The sequence below is a fragment of the Copidosoma floridanum genome, unplaced genomic scaffold (assembly GCF_036245765.1).
Source record: "Copidosoma floridanum isolate Cflo_tuat_1 unplaced genomic scaffold, Cflo_Japanese_pri ptg000020l, whole genome shotgun sequence".
Lineage (NCBI taxonomy): Eukaryota > Metazoa > Arthropoda > Insecta > Hymenoptera > Encyrtidae > Copidosoma > Copidosoma floridanum.
The window spans coordinates 7,754,422-7,775,742 of record NW_028321897.1 but is presented as its reverse complement, the minus strand read 5'-3'; the positions used below and the strand labels follow the sequence as shown (position 1 = coordinate 7,775,742).

At 48.8% G+C, this 21,321-nt stretch overlaps 1 protein-coding gene across 1 annotated transcript in view; it reads right to left on the bottom strand.

Annotated features, from left to right (window-relative positions):
- ft (cadherin-related tumor suppressor fat) overlaps positions 1-14,674 on the bottom strand; it is a 128,696-nt gene extending 114,022 nt beyond the window's left edge. Inside the window, exon 1 of the mRNA XM_089593655.1 lies at positions 9,152-14,674. Coding sequence (XP_089449781.1) covers positions 9,152-14,674 — 5,523 coding nt within the window. The remainder of the gene's footprint in view (positions 1-9,151) is intronic.
- Positions 14,675-21,321: the final 6,647 nt, after the last annotated feature.

Here is a 21,321-nt window from a genome sequence, read left to right as displayed (position 1 = left end):
GCCTCGAGGGGGCATCACGGGATGACGGACGGATATATTTCGATTCGTAATAATCATCGAGGTCCGAATTACACTCGCTCGAAATTATCGTTTCAGGCGGGCTCTATTGTTCTTGGATACTTTTTTTTTTTTTTTTTTTTTTTTTTTTTTCTTTTTTTTTCCATACCGAGAAATGCAGCTGTGCATCGGTGTAGGGGACTGTATATACATGTATATAGATTGCGCAATTGTGGGCGACGACGACGTTTCGAGGCTTTTGATTAATGTTTCGAGCTCGACTCTCTCGAGGAAGGAGAAAAAGGTGAAAATTGTGAATTGTTGCTCGGCGAGCGAGAGTAAATTACCCTCTGTTCGCAACACTGAGAATCGCAAAAATAGCTCGCCTCGGTTCAAAGCCCATCTAAAAATCGAGCAATTACCTTTGGAAAATTGGCCCCGTTTGTTGAAAACATGCACCCACCCGAAACGCTAATTTTCATACAATTATGCCAACGCGGTGGGAAAGAATCCATCGAAATCAATGTACCGTCTCCTTCCTCTTCTACTTCATTTACGAAGACGAAATTATAAAGACCCGCAGCATCATACACGTACACACACATGAACAGATCTCTCTCTCCCTTTTTTGAATGATATGTGCCTCCATATCTCCGATCTCTGCTCAATTTTTATCTCGTTCCCCGCATCTCCGTGTATGTACGTATAATATGATCTCTTTCGCTCGGCTTTGCGAACGGCTCACTCTTATATCCTCGTGCAGGGGGCAGCCGAGTCTATCTTTGTTGAAAAAAAACTGCACGATTCAATATTTACATGAAATTCGCGTATTGGAGAGTCCATCATCAATCAGTCCAAATTGACACTTTTTGCAATAAGAAAGTTGAAAAATACCATCCAAGTATCGATGCGTATCGGCGAACGACTCTTCTCTCTCTCTCTCTCAGCTTGAAAAATAAACATTTTGTCAAATGTCCAGAGTCACTGCGCTTTCGAAGGGGGGAAGTGCCGATGGTTATCGCCCGAAACGTCGATGCGAGAATTATTTTCCTTCGCGCGAGCCGAAAGCTCCGAAGAATTAACGATCCCCCGACTGCGATCGGCGGAGGAGGGGGTGGGGGAGAAATCGATATTTTCATCGCTCACTCGCGCGCGTGCACGAGTCGATAAGGCGCAAAGGACTGACAAGTAGCCGCACCCGCAGTCCCTTCCTCGGAGAGCTATGTACAATCGGCGAAACGCATCGGATGCGCGCTTTTTATTCGTCGCTCGTCGAGGGGCGCGCGATAATGTGCACCCACACGAATGTTTATGTACCTAATAGTAACAAAGTGTTGTCGTTGTCGGGACCCGAGAGGAAAGGTTTTGAAAGATAAAAAGGGCGCTTGCTCGCTGGATGTCGAAAACAAAACGAGATACGTACGACGTTGGTGTATACGTATACAGGAGGAGGATACCCGAGGATGATTATGCGATACGTACACGCGCGGTGGACTGCCGAGATGGCAATCATAGCTAAATCGGGTCTCCCTCGTGAAGACGACGAATCCCCTTGTCAAAGTCGTCAGTGCGATATCACGATAATGATCGTCATCAGCGTGCTCATTTTTCAATGTCCCCCCTCGCAGGACTCGCGGGCAAGAAACCGCTGACTCACACACACGTATTACATGCGTGGTAAAAAATACGATGTATGATGTATGTATATACCTATCCAACAAACGCGTATACGCGTATATGCGAGAGCTGAAGAAGGAGCCGAAGGGCGCGAGCGTTGCATTCTCCATTTGGATGAAATCAGGCTCGATCGCAGTTGCGCGTCCGTCCGACTGACTGTCTTCCGAAGGCGGAGCAAAGGAGAGGCCGAAAGGGGCTCGACAAAAACCGCGAGGAGCAGATTGAGCCTCGAATTTAATCGCGCATAATACGCGCAAAAAGCATAATAATCCCGGTAGCCGGGAAAAGGGCGAGGGGCTGTATAAATATACCTACCTACTCTCTGAATTAAATTTTGTAAAAAATAAAAGATAAATAAAAAAATAAAGGTATCGATTATTGGTGTGCTGATTTATTTATGTCTCAGCGCCGTTCGTATATATAATTATGTTGTGCAAGTATAAAAGATGGATAATCACAACTATAGAATCACTGAATGGCTAAAAAAAAATAAAGTGCAAAGTTTCAGATCATTGAGTATATATACTTCGTTGGGATCGAAAGTTTGTTTTCGCGCGCGTGTATGATAATTACATTCATTAACACGCCGCCCAAAGTCTCGGTTCTGCCGATCTCTCGAAATCAATCAATTTCACACCCTACCGGTAAGTGGATCGCTTATTACGCGCTGTGTCGCGACCGAAGAAAGAAGTAGTCAGGTGGGGAGGATGAAAAAAAAAAAAAAAAAAAAAAAAAAAAGAAATAGTGCAAGTATTGCGCACGGACTGAGAATCAGGTAGATCTCGAATTTAAGCGTGTATATAATATATATAGGTATACGTCTATACGTGGGTAAGTGATTTTAAATAGGCACGCATAAATATCGTCCTCGGCTGACTTTATATTATACAAGTCGAAACGTCGCGCTGATGGATAATTCAATTATAGAACAGGATGCGCCTCCTTTTCCTTGCATATATATGTACGTACGATAGTCGTGTACAGATGCAAAGTATATATTTATAGCACAGGATACCTACATCGATAGCAATTTGCACTTTGAGGAATTTCAGCTCGAAAATATAGCAATGGTGGTTATTTCGCTGCACCACGAGTCGTTATCTGCTGGCCCTTTTTTTTTTTTAATGCACGTTCGAACGAATGAAAGACTTGACTTTTACAAACTATGGGCATTGCATTGTACATCGGGTGTGTGCGATATGAGGTGATCTTTGAAGAATTTCTCGTACCCCCTATAAATGTGTAGGTATACCATAACAAGTGCCAAGAGCTACCTTTCTATCCTATACATATGTGAAATGTATCGGTAAGTTTGAAGCAAAAGAACGCGCGAGATTATGTGATTCGTTGTGCAAGTGAATAAACGAGGATATACCTATACAGATCAGCGAAACTTGTAATTTCTACGGAAATGGCATTAGGCATTTTTGTTACTTTCTTTCATTATTTTTGTAAATACCTTGTAATCAACAACGAAATAATTTCGCATATTGTGTTCTTATATATGTATACGTTTCGCGTAAAACCACATATATATAGGATACATACCAACCCATCGCGCGATTTGTATTAAAGCACATACGTACGCACACACACACACACACACACAAATATTTATACAGGTTGAGAACTCGTTTTGCGTATTTATATTCTTACGAGTCCAGTCCACTGTATCCCTATGTCAGATCCATACGAGTAAGTATAAGTACGCTAGGATTTTCCGAAACGACCGCGATATTTCGGACGACTGTCGCGGCGGCTGCACCTTTATCGCGGGCGATTATTCTCCTCCCTGGTTTGTTGTATCAAACTGGATGACGCACCATGTCCCTATATATACATATATTTATGCATTTTGCTGGGAATTTCAAGAGCTCCTGTCGCTATACGCGTTATAGAGAAAGCAAAGGGAGGAAAAAAAAGAAGAAAGAGAAGGAGCACGGACCATCGAAAAATGCCACCGGGTCGCATTCCAAGCTACCAGAGGAATAATCTATAAGGTTGCGTATAGGGTATCATATATATACATATGCTTGATGGTACAATTATTATATGTACGTACCTGCAGATTTGCGTTTGGCGGCAAAGCTTTTCCGCATGGATTATCCGGGGTACAAAAAAATAAATTATTGTCCTATGAATGCCCTGGTATACTATATAGTTTTGACAAACATTACAGTTACGAGTATATATAATATGTGTACGTACAAATGCGAGCGCAAAAAAAAAAAGGAAAAAAGTCTCCGGGTGAGAGATCGCAACTAATAACCGCAATTTATGGCAACGCGCGCGTAATGTACGTACTTACTCGCAACCGGGGAGAGATACGAAAATAGGGGGGGGGGGGCGAGCTTTTAAAAACCAGTGTCTTATCAGAGCGAGTAAAAAAATGGACAACTGCAGGCCTGGACACACGGACAAACTGATGGGGGGACTCTTTTTTTTTTTTTTTTTTTTTTTTTCACAAGTGACCACTTGCGGTATCGGTGCAATAAATTTCCCTCCTTCCCGCCGTGGGTTTTTCGAAAATCGAGCTCGCCCCGCAAAAAGACCACAACTGTGGAACAAATTTTCTTCGCCAAAGTACAAATATACTTTTCTCTCCCTCTCTCTCTTGGGGCATCGTCGAGCGTTAATATACATATACAAGTAGACGCCCACCTTGTTCATCTTTTCCAGCGGTACGTTGTACATGCGCGCGTATGGTATATACGGTGGGGGCAAAAAAAGCGCCGCAGCGGGATGATGCTCGTTCGCATCAACCCCCGAATATTTCACTGTCTCCCCCCCCCCTTAGCGTCCCGTGGACAGCGTCGTGCCCCCGCAAAAAGCCCACTTACGGGCTTCGGCATTCCCTCCTCCTCCTCCAAGTCCTCCCATTCAGTTCTCTCTCTGTGATCCTTTGAGGGGTCCCGCTTAATTCTGAAGGGAGACGGCAAAAAGCGTCATGGGACCGAAGAGACGGCGACGCGACGAGAGAGATCGGCGAATCTCACGAGCGCGGGGGAGAGAGAGGGGTTGGGGGCTCGATTGCTCTCTTTTCCGCGTCCCTCTCTCCCTTTCGTTACCAAGGCGATTTCGCTCGTACGGTACTCTGTATATGTTACGCGTGGGTGTGTGTGCGTTTGTTATATATATACATACACGTGGCACAAAAAGGGAGACCAGAGGAGGAGGATTGGATATGATTAGCGCGGATGTGGTGCGTAAAGTCGTCGTTCCTCGTTATCTGCCTCCCTTTCTTTCTCTTATGCGTACAAGTATACGCTAAGCGTGCGGTTGTCGGGCCAAAAAGTGTACCTGTACCACCTACATGTACGTACGTGTGCACGTAGAAGGGAAAAAGGGACGAGATAACCGCGAGAGTGCAGGATTGCGGAGGTGTGGGGTGGGCGAATGGTTTGAAAAATGTGTCGGGAGATTTCTCGAGTCGGCGGGAATGCGCCGATTATCGTGCACCCGCCCCATCAGTTACAGCGTTTTGAAGACGCGCGCGTGTATTTGTTTATGGCATTTATTGCGTATTTGCGAAGATGAGCAAAGGGGGGGAGGGGGTGAACGCACTTTTTTGCGCGCCGGTGTTCCTCTTTGCCGCGCGATTAGCGCGCAGCGGATTCTTTTCGATGCCGAGACTGTAGCTATATATATAATACACGCTGGGATCTTACGTACATTTGTCCCTTGTATCTCTCTCTCTCTCTCTCTCTCTCTCTCTCTCTCTCTCTCTCTCTCTCTCTCTATATATATATATATATATATATATATATATATACGCTTCTCGGGATGATTTAGCTCGGTCGGCTCATCTTTTGCGGGGAGAGCCCCTTTTTTTTAAATATTTTTTTACCCCTTCATTTTGCAAGTGCCCGCGCTGATCCGAGGACCAAAAGAACAAAATGTCTTTGGCGGAAAAAGGCCTGAGAAAGTCGGACACACACATGCGGCTCGTATATACTTTAGCGAGACACCGGTCGTCCGGTGTTCTCGCAATCGAGACGCCCGATCATTGACATCTCACCACCTCCTGTGTATTTATGTATACCTATACACGCTGGGGAGATCGGCAAAATTGCACAATTAAATGCGGCCGCACTGTAATTCGCAAAGTATAATCCTTGTCTCCGCCCCGCCAATCGAGCTATAACCAGAGGTCGACGCGCACACGCGACACGCGCTCGTCATCATCATCATCATCATCCCCTTATTATTATTTCATTAAGCCACACGCGCAAGCCAACAGAGTATATACGACGATATAATCGCGTCACTATCGCAATCCCCGCGAAGCGCCTCTCGTAGGGAATCATTTATATATATATAGTATTCTCTTGCGCGATTTCTTCCCCGAAATTGAAAGAGGAAAAAAAGGGTTTTCTCTTTCTCTCGATTTTTTGCGCAATTATGTGAAAATACCCCAAGTAGGTACGTATGTATGTATGTAATATATTATCCGAGACGGAGTCCGCGCGCGAGAAATCATTACCCTCGCCGCGGTTTAGCCGCTACCGCGTATTACGTACGCGTTCGTGCTCATTAATGAATTAAAAGCTGCAATGCCAAGAAATATCAAGGGAGAGCCGATGGGAGAAGGGAGGGGGGGGGGGCGCAAAAATGCTTGTTTACGAAAGTATGCGAGCGGCAAAGGGGCAGTTTAAAATAACAGAGGATCCTTCGGAGGAGACGAAACGTCAACGGAGAAATGTCGCTTATATATTATATACACGCGAGAGGAAGAATTAAAGGAGAAGAAGAAGGAGACGAGCTGTCCCTCGTTGTATGGGTATACCTATAAGGCAAGACGCGCGCGCTTCAGTGTATAAATACACGTACGTGTGTAAGGGGTGGAGATCAAGTTTTTCCCCGTGAGTGGGGAAGGGGGGGGGAGAGAAGCCGGTCCAGCGGTGCACACTCGAATAATATCCCCGACCCAACTTCCTGATGGCACGCGGTTCTATACACTCTCGGCAATGGTCGCTTCTCCCGGTGCTCCCGTTCTGCGCTCGCTTCTCTCGTTTCTTTTCTCGCCTGGTACATTATATACACTTCGTCTCCTCCTCCTCCAGACGTTTATTTCCGTTTGCGTCCCCATCCCGCGAGAGTGTCACAGGCTTTTTCTAACTTTTGCAATTTATGGGTCTTTGCCTGCACGGACTCTCGCCGAACCTCACCCGTGCGAGTGCACACGTTACATATTTTTATAATCGAGTGAACGTTCCCTCTGAAGGAAAAGGGACTCGAGTGGGGCTTGATTATTGTACTTTCGAGTTGTCTTGTGCTGGTTGAGCTTTTGATGGTCAAAAACGTGACGAGTACAATCGGTGCGCGAAAATTCATCGATACGAATATAAAAGAGGGATAAAAATTGTAGATACAACACCAATCAACACCGTGGAGGGAGAAAAGCCACGCGCGTGACACACACCTTTCTCACCTGGCTTTTTACCCCCGATTCTGCGTTCTGTTTTTTTTTTCTTTTCTTTTTTTGTTTTTTTTCGTCCCGTTCCAAACTCGACGACTCTGCTGTGCACTTGTACAAAGACGACACGCGTGCAAGAAAAAACAAAAAACTCCTCTCCTTTTCGCAAGACTTGTACAAGTACGTACATGTGTTATACTTATACGCAATGCCGAATACTATTACCGATGTATTGTATACAGCAGGGGCTCATCACCTTTTTTACTAGAGAAAGTGAGGTATAGATCATAAATATACATACAGAGAGGTAATTTGTATAAATTTTGTGTTAAGAATAATGTATTGCATAGTATGATTTTAATACATCCATCAGTCAATAAGTCAAATAATATATAGTCAGTCTGATGGAAATATGAAAAAATAATGATGGATGTCCTTGATAAAAAAATTTTACAAATTTTTTTCTGTTTTACGTTTACATTAACGTATACAGTACTCGACAATGCAAACGTTGTGGTCAAAGTAGTATAGTATAGTATTGATTATTCATTCACAATAAGCGACTCGTGGTCCTATATACAAAGCCGTGGCTGATTATCTAATTAGCCAATAAATTAATGAAGAGAAAGACAGAGAGAGAGAGAGAGAGAGAGAGAGAGAGAGGGAGGAACAAGTAAACCGCAAAAGGGTGGTAAGTATACGAGCCGCGAGGGGCATCCATACCGATTTCCGTGCGAGCGCGTAGTTGGTTTGCCTTGGATTATAATAAAAACAGGGTGTATAGCGAAGAGGCCGGAAGGAGGATGCGCTCGGGCGCGTGGGAAGTGCCACTGAAAAGATGTAAAACAGCGAGCGAGCGCAAGAAGAAAGGGAGCGAGGGGAGACCAAGAGATGTACGACCCCCGAGAGTACTCTCCCCACGCCACTGCAACACTGCCTCATGTGTGTGTGTGTGATGACTTAATTTGACTTGTTCTCCCTCCCCCTTTTTTTTAAACGTAGGTATATATGCGTTAGTTGCCGCCGCTGATTATGTAAATAGTTGTATACGCTCTGCTCTTCGTTTTTTTTCTTCCCCCTCGCAGGCACGGTTTCGCGGAACTCAAAGGCGATCGCGCCAGCGTGGGTAACGCGCGCGTGGGCGTTGCCGATTTCTCGCTCCCCCGCGAGAGCAGCGCTTAGTTGATTGCTTCGCTCGGCGATTGATGACAATCATGCAAAACTATAGCCAACCGTAAGAAATCGGTAAGCTTTTTTTTTTTCTTTATCGTTTGAAAACGAGTAAGAACATCAGTCAAAGCGTCAAACGCTCACGAGTACAATCGAGGTCTTTGATCGTCTGACATATATCAGCTGGCCCATGAGTAGCAACAACATGAAGGGCCCTCATCAGATTTACCGCCGCGCATTAACACCAGGGATATTTTCTCACGAGAACCGTGTACCTAATTTTGTATACATGCGCGATGGATAAATATCTTTCACGATGATGTGTATACACACAATATGTTAAAATCGATCGTTCGCTTATCTCTTTTTTCTTTCTCAAGGGCGTTTCGTAGTTGTTGAACAAATTTAGATAATTTACGGCGCAACGGGCATTTGCATAAATGATGCATGGGTTATTGTGTGCTGGTACGCGTGAATAGAATATAAAAAAAAAAAACAAAAAAAAAACAAAAAAACATCTTGTTCATTTGTTGTTTACCTTTTTCCCCACATCTACATGTACATCTCGACGTAAATTAATCTAATTACAAGAGCAAAGAGTTAATTAATTTGTTTCTCGTGTATACATATACCTAGGGCCGTGTGTATCTCCATCAATGGTCGTGTAGTATGCAAATGAACATTTCCCGTACAAATTGTACGTTGTATGTGTTCCAATCGGATTAAAATTTTAGATTTCACCATTACCATTGAGCCGTGCGAGAACTGCATCGGTTTGCGCTAAACGACTCAATCGTGCAAAATCGACTCGATACGCAAGCAAGTGCTACATTATTGTGTATCGTAAAGTCAAGTACAAGGAGAGGTAAAGAAGAAAAAATTCAGACTCACCTTTGTCGAGGATGTGCTGGGCCTTGCTGCTCCAACGACGACCGCGTAGACCTCAACCTCGTACCATTCGGCGCCGAGCTCCCGGTCCAAGGGCGCGGCAGTAGACAGCAGCCCCGATCTGGCGTCGACGTCAAAGAGCCTGTCCACCATCGGCCCATCCACCCCGGCAGTCACGTTGGTCACGTAGTACTCGACGACCGGCTCGTCTCCTGCGACCACCACCCCCGATCTCCTTCGACTCTTGGCCCTGACGCGCAACACACTGGTACCCACTGCTTCGTTCTCCCGTACGCTTCCCTCGAGGGTCCCGCTATGCTCCCAAACCGGGCCATCGCCCTCGGCGCCCGGCACTATGAGGGTCGCGTAGCTCTCGGTGGACCGGCGTTCGGCCTGGCTGGCCTCGTCACTCGCCCGCACTCCCACCCGCAACCTGTCCACGCGCTCGAAGACGACCCCACCCAAGAGCCGCATCGCGAGCATCCCAGTGCCACGATGTATCTGCACCAGGTCCGTGTAGTTGTTGTCGCTGCGTAGCAGCTCGTACGTCACCTGGCCGTTGGTGCTGGAATCGGCGTCTCGGGCCAGAAACTGCCCGATCTGTACCGGCTCATCCCTGAGGGGAGAGGTGCGCGGCAACACAAAGGCCGGCATGTTGACAAAGACGGGCGCGTTGTCGTTGACGTCGGTCACAATGACCGTGACCGACTTCTCGGCCGATAGTCTGCTGGAAGTCGGCTGGGCCGTGTCCGTGGCAACGACAATGAGTTTGAAGGTGTCTATCTCCTCGCGGTCGATCGGCAGGAGGGTGTGAATCACTGCGGTTGTCGGGTTGATGCCGAAGCGGCGTTTCTCGTCCTCGGGTTCCTGGCTGGCGATCGCGTAGCTGACCAAGCCGTTGTCACCCGAGTCCGGGTCCTCGGCGCTGACAGTCACCACGGGCCGGTGAACCGGCAGGCCCTCGACGATCTGCCGGACGATGGCCGTGTTCGGGAAAACAGGCGGGTTGTCGTTGGCGTCGACCACGTCGACGCGCAGACTAACGAGGCTGCTCAGCCGTGGGTGGCCAGAATCGCTGCAGCTCACGTTCAACTGGTGGAACTTTTGGTCCTCGTAGTCGAGGGGCTTGCGCAGGTAGAGTGCTCCAGTGGCTGGTTCGACGTGGAACGCGTCGTACTTGTTGCCCGCGGTTATGGCGTAGCTCAGCTCAGCGTTGCTGCCGAGGTCGGCGTCGGTCGCCCTGAAGCGCAGCAGCTCGACGTTGAGCGCGGCCGTCTCGGGTACCGATATCCTCGGCTTGCCGTCGACAAAGCGCGGCGCGTTGTCGTTCTCGTCGAGCACATCCACGTCGACCGTGGCGCTCGCCGACAGCTGCATCTCCTGGCCCGCGTCGTGAGCCACCACGGTCAGTCGGTAGGTGTCGCGCGACTCTCGGTCCAGCCTTTTGGCTAGGGTTATCTGACCCGTGGCCTCGTCGATGGCAAACTGCTCGTCACCGCTGTCCTCCAGGGTGTAAAACACGTCCCCGTTGAGTCCCTCGTCGGCGTCCGAGGTGTAGACGCGCAGCAACTGGTTCCCTACGGCTGCGGCCTCGCTTACTTGGATTTGGTAGGGCAGTCGCTTGAACTGAGGCGCATTGTCGTTCACATCGCCAATGTAGACGCTCATCTTGACCCGGTCTCTGAGTCGGCCCATCGCCCCGTTGTCGTGGACGGTCGCCTCGAGGCTGATCACGTTCCCTCCGGTGCTGGCCACCAGGTGTTCCCGGTCGAAGGCTCGCAGCGACCTCACGAAACCATTGCGTGGGTCCACCGCAAAGTCCTGCTGGGTGGCGGGCAGAGAGTAGGTCAGATCGGCGTTTCGTCCTGCGTCGCGGTCGCTGGCCACGAGTTTGCCGACGAACGTGTCGGCGGGCTCGTTCTCGCGCAGGTGGAAGGTGAAGCTCGAGTTGCCAAACTGCGGCGCGTTGTCGTTCTCATCGACCACGTGCACGACCAGGGACACGCTCGAGCTCCGCTTTGGGTTACCGTGGTCGCTTGCTGTAACCTCCAGGGCGTAGTAGTCCTGCTCCTCGCGGTCCAGCTCGTTGCGCACGTAGAGCTGCCCGTCGGGAAAGATGCCGAACCGGCCCTCGGAGTTGCCCTCGCTTATCCAGTAGGACACTCGGCCGTTGTTTGGTCCAAAATCCGCGTCCGAGGCCAGTAGTCCGAAGAACCGCTCGTTCACGGGTGTCGACTCGGGCAGCGAGGTCTCGTAGCTCGGCAGCTCAAAGACCGGCGTGTGATTGTTAGCGTCCTCGATGACCACCCGAATCTGCTGGGTCGTGGCGAGGGAGTGTTGCTGTTGCTCGGCCCCCGCTGAATCCCGGGCGGTCACTTCGATCTGGAGGACCGTTCCCGGTGGCTGGGTGACCGGCTTGGCCAAATACACGATTCCCGTACCCTCGGCTATGCGGAACTGTTGGCCAGGATTGCGCGTCAACGAGTAGACGACGCGAGCGTTGAGTCCCACGTCCCTGTCGCGGGCTCGCGCCAAGCAGACCTCTTGACCCACGGCCGCAAGCTCGTTCAGCGGGACGTCCTCCTCGCGCTCCTCGCTGGAGAACCTGGGTGGATTGTCGTTGCTGTCGAGCACGCTGACGTTCACTCTCGCCAAACCGTACGCCAGGCCCGCTCGTGCTGATACCTGCAGATTGTACTGGGCCGTCTTCTCGCGGTCGATGCAGCCAGCCGTGGTTATGGCACCCGTTGACTCGTCTATCCTGAATTGGCCCTCCGGATCCCCGAGAACAATGGCGTAGGTGACTGACGCTACTTTTTGGCCCTGCTGCACGTCAACCTGGACGGTTCCGACGTCCCTCGATGGTGTGTTTTTGTACGCGAGCTTGTCCGAGCAGTCGCCATGGTGCTCCATCACTCGGAAACGGTAGCCGTTGTCGAAGGCCTTGAACTCAAGGTGCACCAAGCTTTCTCTGTCGACTACCTCGACCAGGGCGTTTCTCGCGGCAGCTCTGTCGCCGTTGTCCCTGGCGGAGACAGTCAGCTTGAAGAGACTCCTGTGGCGCAGCGGGCCCTGCAGGAACAGCTCGCCGGTCCTTTCGTCCATGGCAAAGAGCCCCCCGTCGCCACCCGATTCGAGGCTGTACCTGATGAGCGCGTTCTCCTTCGAGTCGGCGTCTGTGGCAAAGAGCTTGCCCGCGAGGGTGCCGCGTGTCGAATCCCTTCCCACAGGGAAGAAGTACGTGGTTGGGTAGAAGACGGGTGCGTTGTCGTTGACATCCTCGATGCTCAGTAGAACCGTGGCGGTGGAGCTCTGGGTCGGGCTGCCCTGGTCCCTCGCCACCACGAGTATTCGGTACTCGGCCATCCGTTCCCTGTCCAGGGTGACCTTCGTCATCAACTGGCCCGTCAAGGAGTCCAGGGCAAAGGTTCGTGGATAATCGCGCAGCACGCTTGGGTGCAGGCTGTACGCAACGCTGCCGTTGGTGCCCTGGTCGTTGTCGACGGCCGACAAGGTGGCCACCAGACTGTCGGCTGGCGTGTTCTCCGAGAGCGCGACCTCCAGGTAGCTGCTCGCAAACTTGGGCACCTCGTCGTTCTCGTCGAGAATCGTGACGCGCAGGTGGGTCGAGACGAACTTTGGATTGGGTCCGCCATCCCTGGCCTGAACCCGCAGCTCCACGCTACCCTCGATCTCTCGGTCCAGGGTGGCCCGCGTCGTCACCAGGCCCGTGTCCCGATCTATGGCGAACCAGGCGTGCTCGTTACCCGTAGCCTCGAAGTCGTAGTAGATGCGCGCGTTGAGTCCCGTGTCCGCGTCCGTGGCCGTGATACTCGCCACGAAGCTCCCCACCGGCGAGAGCTCCGACAGGACGGCCGAGTACTCGCTCTGCTGGAACACCGGCTCGTGGTCGTTCACGTCGTTCACGTGGATGGCTAGGTAAGCCGTGGCCGACCTCGGTGGGTTGCCCCGGTCCCGGGCGACGATCGTCAAATTGTACTTGGGTATCTCCTCGCGGTCCAGCTTGCCGTTGACCCGCACGAGGCGGAAACTCTGGGCCGAGGCCTCGTCGTCGTTGTACCCGGTTAGCTCAAAGTGCCGGAGCTCGTTGCCGGCCCTTATCTCGATGCTCGTCTCGCTATTGAGTCCCTCGTCGGCATCGATCACGCCAATCGCGGCGACTATCGAGCCCTTGGCCGCGTTCTCGTCGACCGTCGCGAAGCCCGAGGTTGGCGGGAAATACGTGAACCGGATCTCGGGGTCGTGGTCGTTCGAGTCCAACAGGTTGACCGTCACGTAGGTACGGCCTTCCTGCCGGGGCGTACCGTGATCCTGGGCAAAGACCGCAATGACGCAGCTCTTCGGACACCCATCGGCCGAGTGTCTCTTGGCCCGCTGGTCCTGGCAGCTCTGCTGCTGGGGACACTCGAGGGGCGCCTCGCTCGTCGTAACCTCTCCCGTCTCGGGGTTCACGCTGAATTGGCGCTCGTTCGTCTCCGACAGGTAGTACGTGAGCCTCGCGTTGTCCTCGCTGTCCTTGTCGTAGGCTTGAACGGTGAGAATGTGCGTGCCCACCGGGGAGCTTTCGTTGAGTACGGCCACGTACTCGCTCTGAAGGAACATCGGTGGGTTGTCGTTGACGTCGAGCACCGTCACGTTGACCAACAGGCAGCCAAGCTTCGGTGGTTGGCCCCGATCGCGCGCGCACACGTTCAGCGAGTAGTACTCGATTTGCTCGCGGTCGAGTTTGCTCGTTGTCTCCAAGTGGAGGTAGGAAGACGAGATGCTTGGGTTTCCAGTGACCAAAAGTCGAAACTTGCCATCGGCGTTGCCGTCCACGATGGAGTAGTCATCGGTGATGCCGTTCTCCGGGGTGTCCCTGTCGGTCGCGGTGTCGAGCAGCAGCTTCGTGCCAGCACTAGCCGACTCGGCGAAGCTCACGGCGATGCTCGACTCGGGAAACTCTGGGGCGTTGTCGTTGACGTCGATCACGCGTATTTTAACTTCGATCGGGTAGGTCGGCTGGCTCGACAGCACCACCAGGTCGAACCGGTCGCTCGTCAAGCTTTCCCTGTCGAGGAGCACGGCCGTCCTGATCTCCCCCGACACGGGGTCCAGATTAAATTCCTTGGGCTGCTCGTTGAACCGGTAGGTAAAGTCCGGTATCACGGGTATTCGGCCGACGAGGGTACCCAGAGGCTCGCCCTCCTTAACCTCGAGCTGGGCCCTCTTCTCGACGGCTCGACTCTGCATCGCCGCCGGCATATCTTGCAGCGTCACGAGTCGCCCCACTTTCTGGTAACTCCCAAAGTCACCGTCGTCCTCGTCCTCGTCGTCATTATTGTTGTTGTTGTTGTTACTGCTGCTGATCGCTCGGGTAACATTTCTACCGGCAATCACCAGCAACAGGATCAGCAGTAGGGAGAACGTCGACAGACTCCCCAGGACGCGGCGACTCTTGCCTCCTCTGCCCCTCATGGTATATCCGGGCCTTCTACCTCTACTGCTACCTGTTGCAATGTCCATTTGTCCCCGTATTGGCCATTGTCGCCCCTATTGTCGTCTGAGTACACCTTAGTGGATCAGCGACTTATCGTCATCCATCGCGCGAGGACATGGCACTCGTGAATGATGACAAATAAAATGTAGACGGTAGGAACGCATGGATAAACATTACATGGCACTCGTGATATGACGGCAGGTCAATAATGCCCCGAAGGACGAGTTAAATCGAGAAACACGGAGAGTCGTAACTGCAGGTACATGTAAAATTATGCCGGTATAGGTACGAGGTATAATAATATACTCTTGCCCTTTTACGAGATGCGAATCGAGCGTGTGCAAGCAGCGCACACATACGCGAGATGGAAATCTTCTACTCTCGAAGAAGTGGGGGCACTGACCGGTCTGTATACACACACACACACACACACACACGGATATACCGCCGCGCCTCCACCTCCTCTCTCGTTCTCTCGCCCCGTGGTACTTATTATGTGTACGCGGCGCGAGAGGTGGTGGGAAAATCGGCTGTTGTAAATACCAACTGCGCGCACCTCGATCTCGTATTTTTTTCAATGTCAACCTGAGATTCGCTTAGTTGCAAGCAACAAGATGCGCCAAGATCGGTTTAAGATCGGTATACTTTGGTGAGCGCAATTAGTGATATGTCAGCTATGTATAGCGTGCTATACTTACTGTGTAAAATTTACAACTGCGTCGCGGCCCCCGCACGTGTACCACAACACACCGATATACACAAAAACGCGCACGCACGTACACGGAGACGTTGCCGAAAGACTTGATTTCACGTGTATTATTCGGGGCTCAGCTCCATCTGATGTAATCTCCCTGCGAATCTGAATAATTCTCGATTTGGGTACAGGGAGGCTGGCGAATTTAACATTCCATCGAGCACGCGGCTACTTCCCCTATACCACCTTCGGCTCCTTCTCGCCGACTCGCTGTTCAGGTATGCGGTGTTGTGGTATCGGTATATTGTATGTACATACATGCATGTGTTTCGTATCACTCTGGCATAAACATATGACTTGTGAATAGTTTGTATCGTGGATTTTCATAAATGATTCGTTGTATCTCGGCACTTTTTGAGTACAAACGAGAGAACCAGATCGGCAACAGCACCGCTCAAAGGGACTTCCAATGTTTGCGATCGGCAAGGTATATACGATAGCCTCGAAATACGGGGAATTCTTCTTCTGCTGCTCCGAAATTGAGCCTCCACCGAGTGATGGAGGAAGGAACAAAAAACCGGGAGAGAAGACGAAAAAAACAAATAAATAACAACAACAGTATACAACTCTTCCTCTCCTTTCAAGGTCTCGATATTATATTATTACGCGTGCTCCTCTCCCGCTGACGTACACGTACTTCTCTCCTCATGTATATATATATAAGTAGGTATGCAGCCTCCGAGAGAAATCTGCTGCACTGGCACGTGTATATATATAGATACGCAACCACGCACACCTGTGTAAGCGTGTGTGTGTGTGTGGAGAGCAGGTCCCCAAAGATATCGCGAACTGCACACGAGGAGAGCGAGAAATCGGAGCACAGACACACGTACACACAGCTTGGTTCATTGGCTTTTCCTCTCTTTCTCTCTCTCTCTCTCTCTCTCGGATGCTTACATGTATAATGGACCACGCGACGACGACGTAGTACACTGCGGTAAGTATATAAGTACAGTCTTTCGTTGTTTTTATCGACCCACGTATACAGAGATTGTACTCAACAGTCACGTCAAACTAGTTTACATGCCAGCGTGCATGTTGGGCAGGGAATGATAACAAACAGCGCGAGGTACCTGTATAGTATGGGTCCGGAAGGGTCCTTTTAGGTCGTCATATCGCGCGCTTCAGCAGATATAACGTGTCAAAAAAAAAAAAAAAGAAAAAAAATATACAAGTATCGGGGCGATTTGGGTTGTGTTTTGAAGAGCGCGCTTGGGTGTCCTCGCTCGCGCTCGGGAAGAAAGTTGGGAGTCCTTTCTTCGAGGACCTACCCGACTCGACTGAGCAAAACTCAGCGCGCGGACACCGGTGGGCCCGTAGCTGCCGCCGCGTGCAATTCAGACCGAGAGGCATATATACAGTGCATGTGGGTAAAGCAGCCGCGCTCTCTCGCGGAGAGAGAGAGGCATTCTTTAGGCCGGCTGACGCCATCCCTCTCCGATCTATCGGGCCCAACGGGCATTGCGTTTTCTCTCGCTCTCACCTGCACCTCCGACCGATCTCCCCCCCCCCTCCGACCCTTCTTCTCTCGCGCCTGGGCCTTATCCCTCTCTCGCTCTTTTTCCCGCTTATGGCCGGGAGCTTTTTTGTCTCGCTCCGTTCAACGGGGAGGGAAGGGGCTTACTCCCTCTCTTTTGGGCCCTACCATATATATATAAATATGTACACACCATCTCTCCCCCCCCCCTCTATTTCCCTCTTGCTGCTCCGCGTGCTTGCGATCAAGGCCCCACGCTCCTCATTCCTTCGCCGTCTTCCTGCAAAGATATTCTACCTTTTGCCCTCGAGGAACACAGCTATGCAGCGGCGGCTCAGGTATGCAAGATGGCCGTCGCCGATCGGCTGCCGCTCTCTCTCTCTCTCTCTCTCTCTTCGGGCCTCTTTCCCCTCTCTCTCTCTCTCTCTCTCTCTCTCTCTTTCATCTTTTCTCCAGGGAAGCAAGATATGTATACACACACACGTGTGCAACTATGGGTGAGTTCCCTGATCCATGCGCGAGGAGCGAGGACTACACGTGAGCAGGCCGCATAGAGGTATGTGTGTGTACGTAAGCTCGCACTTATAGCTAGATGACGAAGAAAGACGGACTGAAATAACAAATAAGGAGACTGCAACTCTCGGAGGGGAGGAGGAGGAGGAGGAGGATGAAAAAGGGAAGGAAGGAATGAAAAGGAAAAAGGCGAAATGGCACAGGTATAGTAGATAAGGCGTATTCCAGAGAACGCACATAGCTCGCGCGCACGTGAGGAAGAACAGAATCGGTATTGCAAGACGAATGTGGATGGATGGATGCGAATGGTTTGTACAACCTACGCGCAGAGAGTCTTATCATTGATACGCGGAAAAATATGGCTGGAGGTACTTTTTTTTTTTTTTTTTTTTTTTTTTTTTCAAGGGGTGAGGATCGGTAATCGGCGTGAAATTTTGATGATATCGTGAACAATTGTACATGGCAAGGGTTTTCGATGAGCAATACAATTTCCGAACGATAGAAAGGATCGGATGGACAAATGTTGCTGTACGATGAAATTAAAGTTAACAACACATGATTTAAAATATAAAAATATCCATGTGCACTTGAACGACAGAAATCGGTAGAGTTAATTTAATCGCTACATTACGTTGAGAGATGGTCCAGGAACTACACTAAAAGTGTAAAGTTAAGGTCCGTGATTTATTTTTAAACTTTATCTTCCCAATAAACTTCTAATATTTCTACACGAATAAAGAGAAAAATACATTATTATACGTGATTCCTTTTGTTTCTTTCACTTCCTTTCACCGTATAAATACACCGATTTCTCGGCATTAGGACCAAAAAGTGCAAGAGCGCAGCTAAGCATTTTCTTTGAATGAACTATCGTCTGATACATGGACACGGCATAACACACCTCGCGCGTAATTTTTGTTGGCACCGATAATTTACTTACAGACGGCCATCAATTCGGCAAACATAAATCCATACTCATGTGTACCCATACATATGTGTCGAGCGCTTCCTCTGCTGCTGCTGGCCAAATTGTACCTCGGTAATAGCTGCACATCGGCGCATGCAATGACCAAGTCTAAATTCGCGCGAGACCAATCTACCGTTTATATTATTATATCGTATATATGCCCTACAAACAAGTGATACAAACTACAATTCCGCTCAACCGCTGGACAATACAAACGAGATAACGACGCACTCCTGACACAGGGAGTCAACTACACGTATGAGTTGTTTGCGCATACCACTATCACCCCCAGCCCCTCCTTACTTTGAAATACATATTGCACTCGAGAATTGATTAGCCGGCCCGATTAAGCTGTTGGATTTGCATGAATCGATCGCACAAAACGCACACATGCATGAGATAAACAAAAAACCGGGCAACACATATTTATAAAGAGAGACGCGCATATATGTATGAGAGAGTTTACGGGTACACCTTCATGCACCCACGACTCGAACGTATGAACAAATACCGATTTATCTATCGATCCATCGGCGTTTGTCCCCCTCTTGCGCTACACTCGGGCTCTCGACCTTATTCCCGTCCTCTCATCTCTGCACCTCCTTGACTTTGTCTCTGCATGGTCCACCCTCGAAAAGGGGGACGATAAAGATGAGGAGAAAGGTACAAGTATACATATATATATATATATACTTGAGACCTCGTGGGACTACCGATGTAGGTTCCACTTTTGCGCTAATCCGCGTCGCGCTCCGATTTCCTCTCTCTCTCTCTTATCCTTCTCTTCGCTATATATATATATATATTTATATATTATAGGCTGCAGATGCGGCTACCGCTCCGCCGGAGCACTTATGTGTGCGATTTACTGCGGCAGATGAGAGAAAGCAAGTGGATGTAAGTATATTTGAGGTTTACGGGAATGATGGGGGGGGCTGCGGTTATTAGCTCTTGTCGGCTGATTAATAGGCCTGCCTCCTTTCGTGAATCCTCGCTCGCCCGGTGGTGTGATTGAGTGCAGTCGCGTATAGGGTGTGTATACGCCGTGGGATGAAAAGGTGTGGGGGCAGCTGTAAGTATACAGGAAGGATTACTTTTGCTCTTTCTCTCGTTTATTCTCAGTTTTTTAGTTTACTGTTGGATTGCTCTTAACGAGTTTAATGCCAAATCTATTGTGATGGCTAAAAATAAAATAAAATAAAATATGTCAAGTGAACGATACGCAGTATGGAGGATAAGAATTTTAAGAGTGTTAGACTATTGTCTGCCAACAATTTGTTGAGACTATTTTTTAATAAAAATTTGAATTAATAATTATTCCTTTTTTTTTTTTTTTTTTTTTTTTAACGTTTACAACACAAGCGATGGACGATTTCGATAAACTAACAAGACACAGTTAATAGTTTCTTTTGGTATATATATTTTGCGTCTTGGCGCATGTTATAAACTTCGCTAAATTTATCGTTTCTCTAACGGATAGTTGATGATTTGCCTTTTATAAAATCAAATACTACAAGAGTATCCACTTCAATAGGCTTACGTTTATAAAAATGGCAAGAAATAATAAAATTAATTGTAGAGTTATTTATTTTCATGAAAATTAAAAAATATTTGACAAAATTAGTGTTTGGGACTCGCCAAATATTACGAATTTCGTTACACGCGTACTACCACTCACTCACGCACGTTCAACGCAAATCATTATTCTTTTTACGTGCAAAAACAAAATCACCCCGAAATATCAAAAAATCAAGATCCACGGGAAACAAAAAAAGCGCAAAAAAAAAATCCAAACTATACTTGAGCAAAGGGAGCCCGCGGATACGCCAATAATATTATATGCGCGCATACTTATTATGATACAGTGTTTTAATAAACGGAGACGAGAGAGAATTCGGGCGCAAAACGTTCTATCGTTGTAATGAAATTATCACGGCGATCGGTAACATCCGCAGCAATACAACAGTTACAAGTTAGCTGAGGGCATCGATCAGTCATCATCATTATCATAATTATGTCCCGGTCACCCCCTTCCATGCGTGTATATGTATATACCTTCAAAACGCATGCAAACGTTCTTTCTTATTTTATTTTATTTTATTTTTTCCTTTACATATATTATACGCGCGAGTACGAAGCACCAGTGCATATATATTTTACGTACATGTACTTACACAGACGCGTACAATAAGTCGATGCGGCTTGCATACATAATTACTATGATATTCGAAGGTTTCCCGAACTCTGTTGCCGCTCTGCTACACATTCCTCTCGCTCCTCCCTCTTTTCTCGTCTTTGTCGTTTTTCGCATATTATGTATCGAGGCAAAATCAAAGGGGAGGACGAAGGATTTAAGAAGAGGAAGGTAAGCAAATATAAAAAAAAAAAAAAACAAATAAATAAAAATAAAAAAAACAACAAAAACTACAGAAGAAGAGTCACGAGTTAAGAATCTACCACGAGACAACCGAGAAAGAGAGAAGGAGACGATCGATATGGATGACGATAATAATAATCGCGACTGAGCGTGTATAGTGGCGACGATTACGATAATAATAAGAACAATAACATTATTATTATTATTATTATTATTATTATTATTATTATTATTATTATTAATAGCGACAGTAGTACAATAATCATAATAATTAATAATAGTAACAATAATAACGCAAAAGGGGAGAAAAAAAGGAGCGGAGGGTGGATTATACACGCGAAATGTTTGAGGCAGAGGTTGGGTCGTCGGGGTACATAAAAGCGATGTGCAAGTTGAGGACGATCTTTAAAACGGCTGGGGGGGGGAGATAGGGAGTTCGAAAGAGGGGGGGGCAGAGGTATAAAGGTAGAGAGCAAGAGATAGGGAGGAAGGAGAAGAGAGAAGAAAAGGGTGAGAGCAGAGAGATGCCCGAAGCGAGAGAGAGAGAGAGAATCTGGTGGGCAAGGGGCAGCTGACACTGACCAA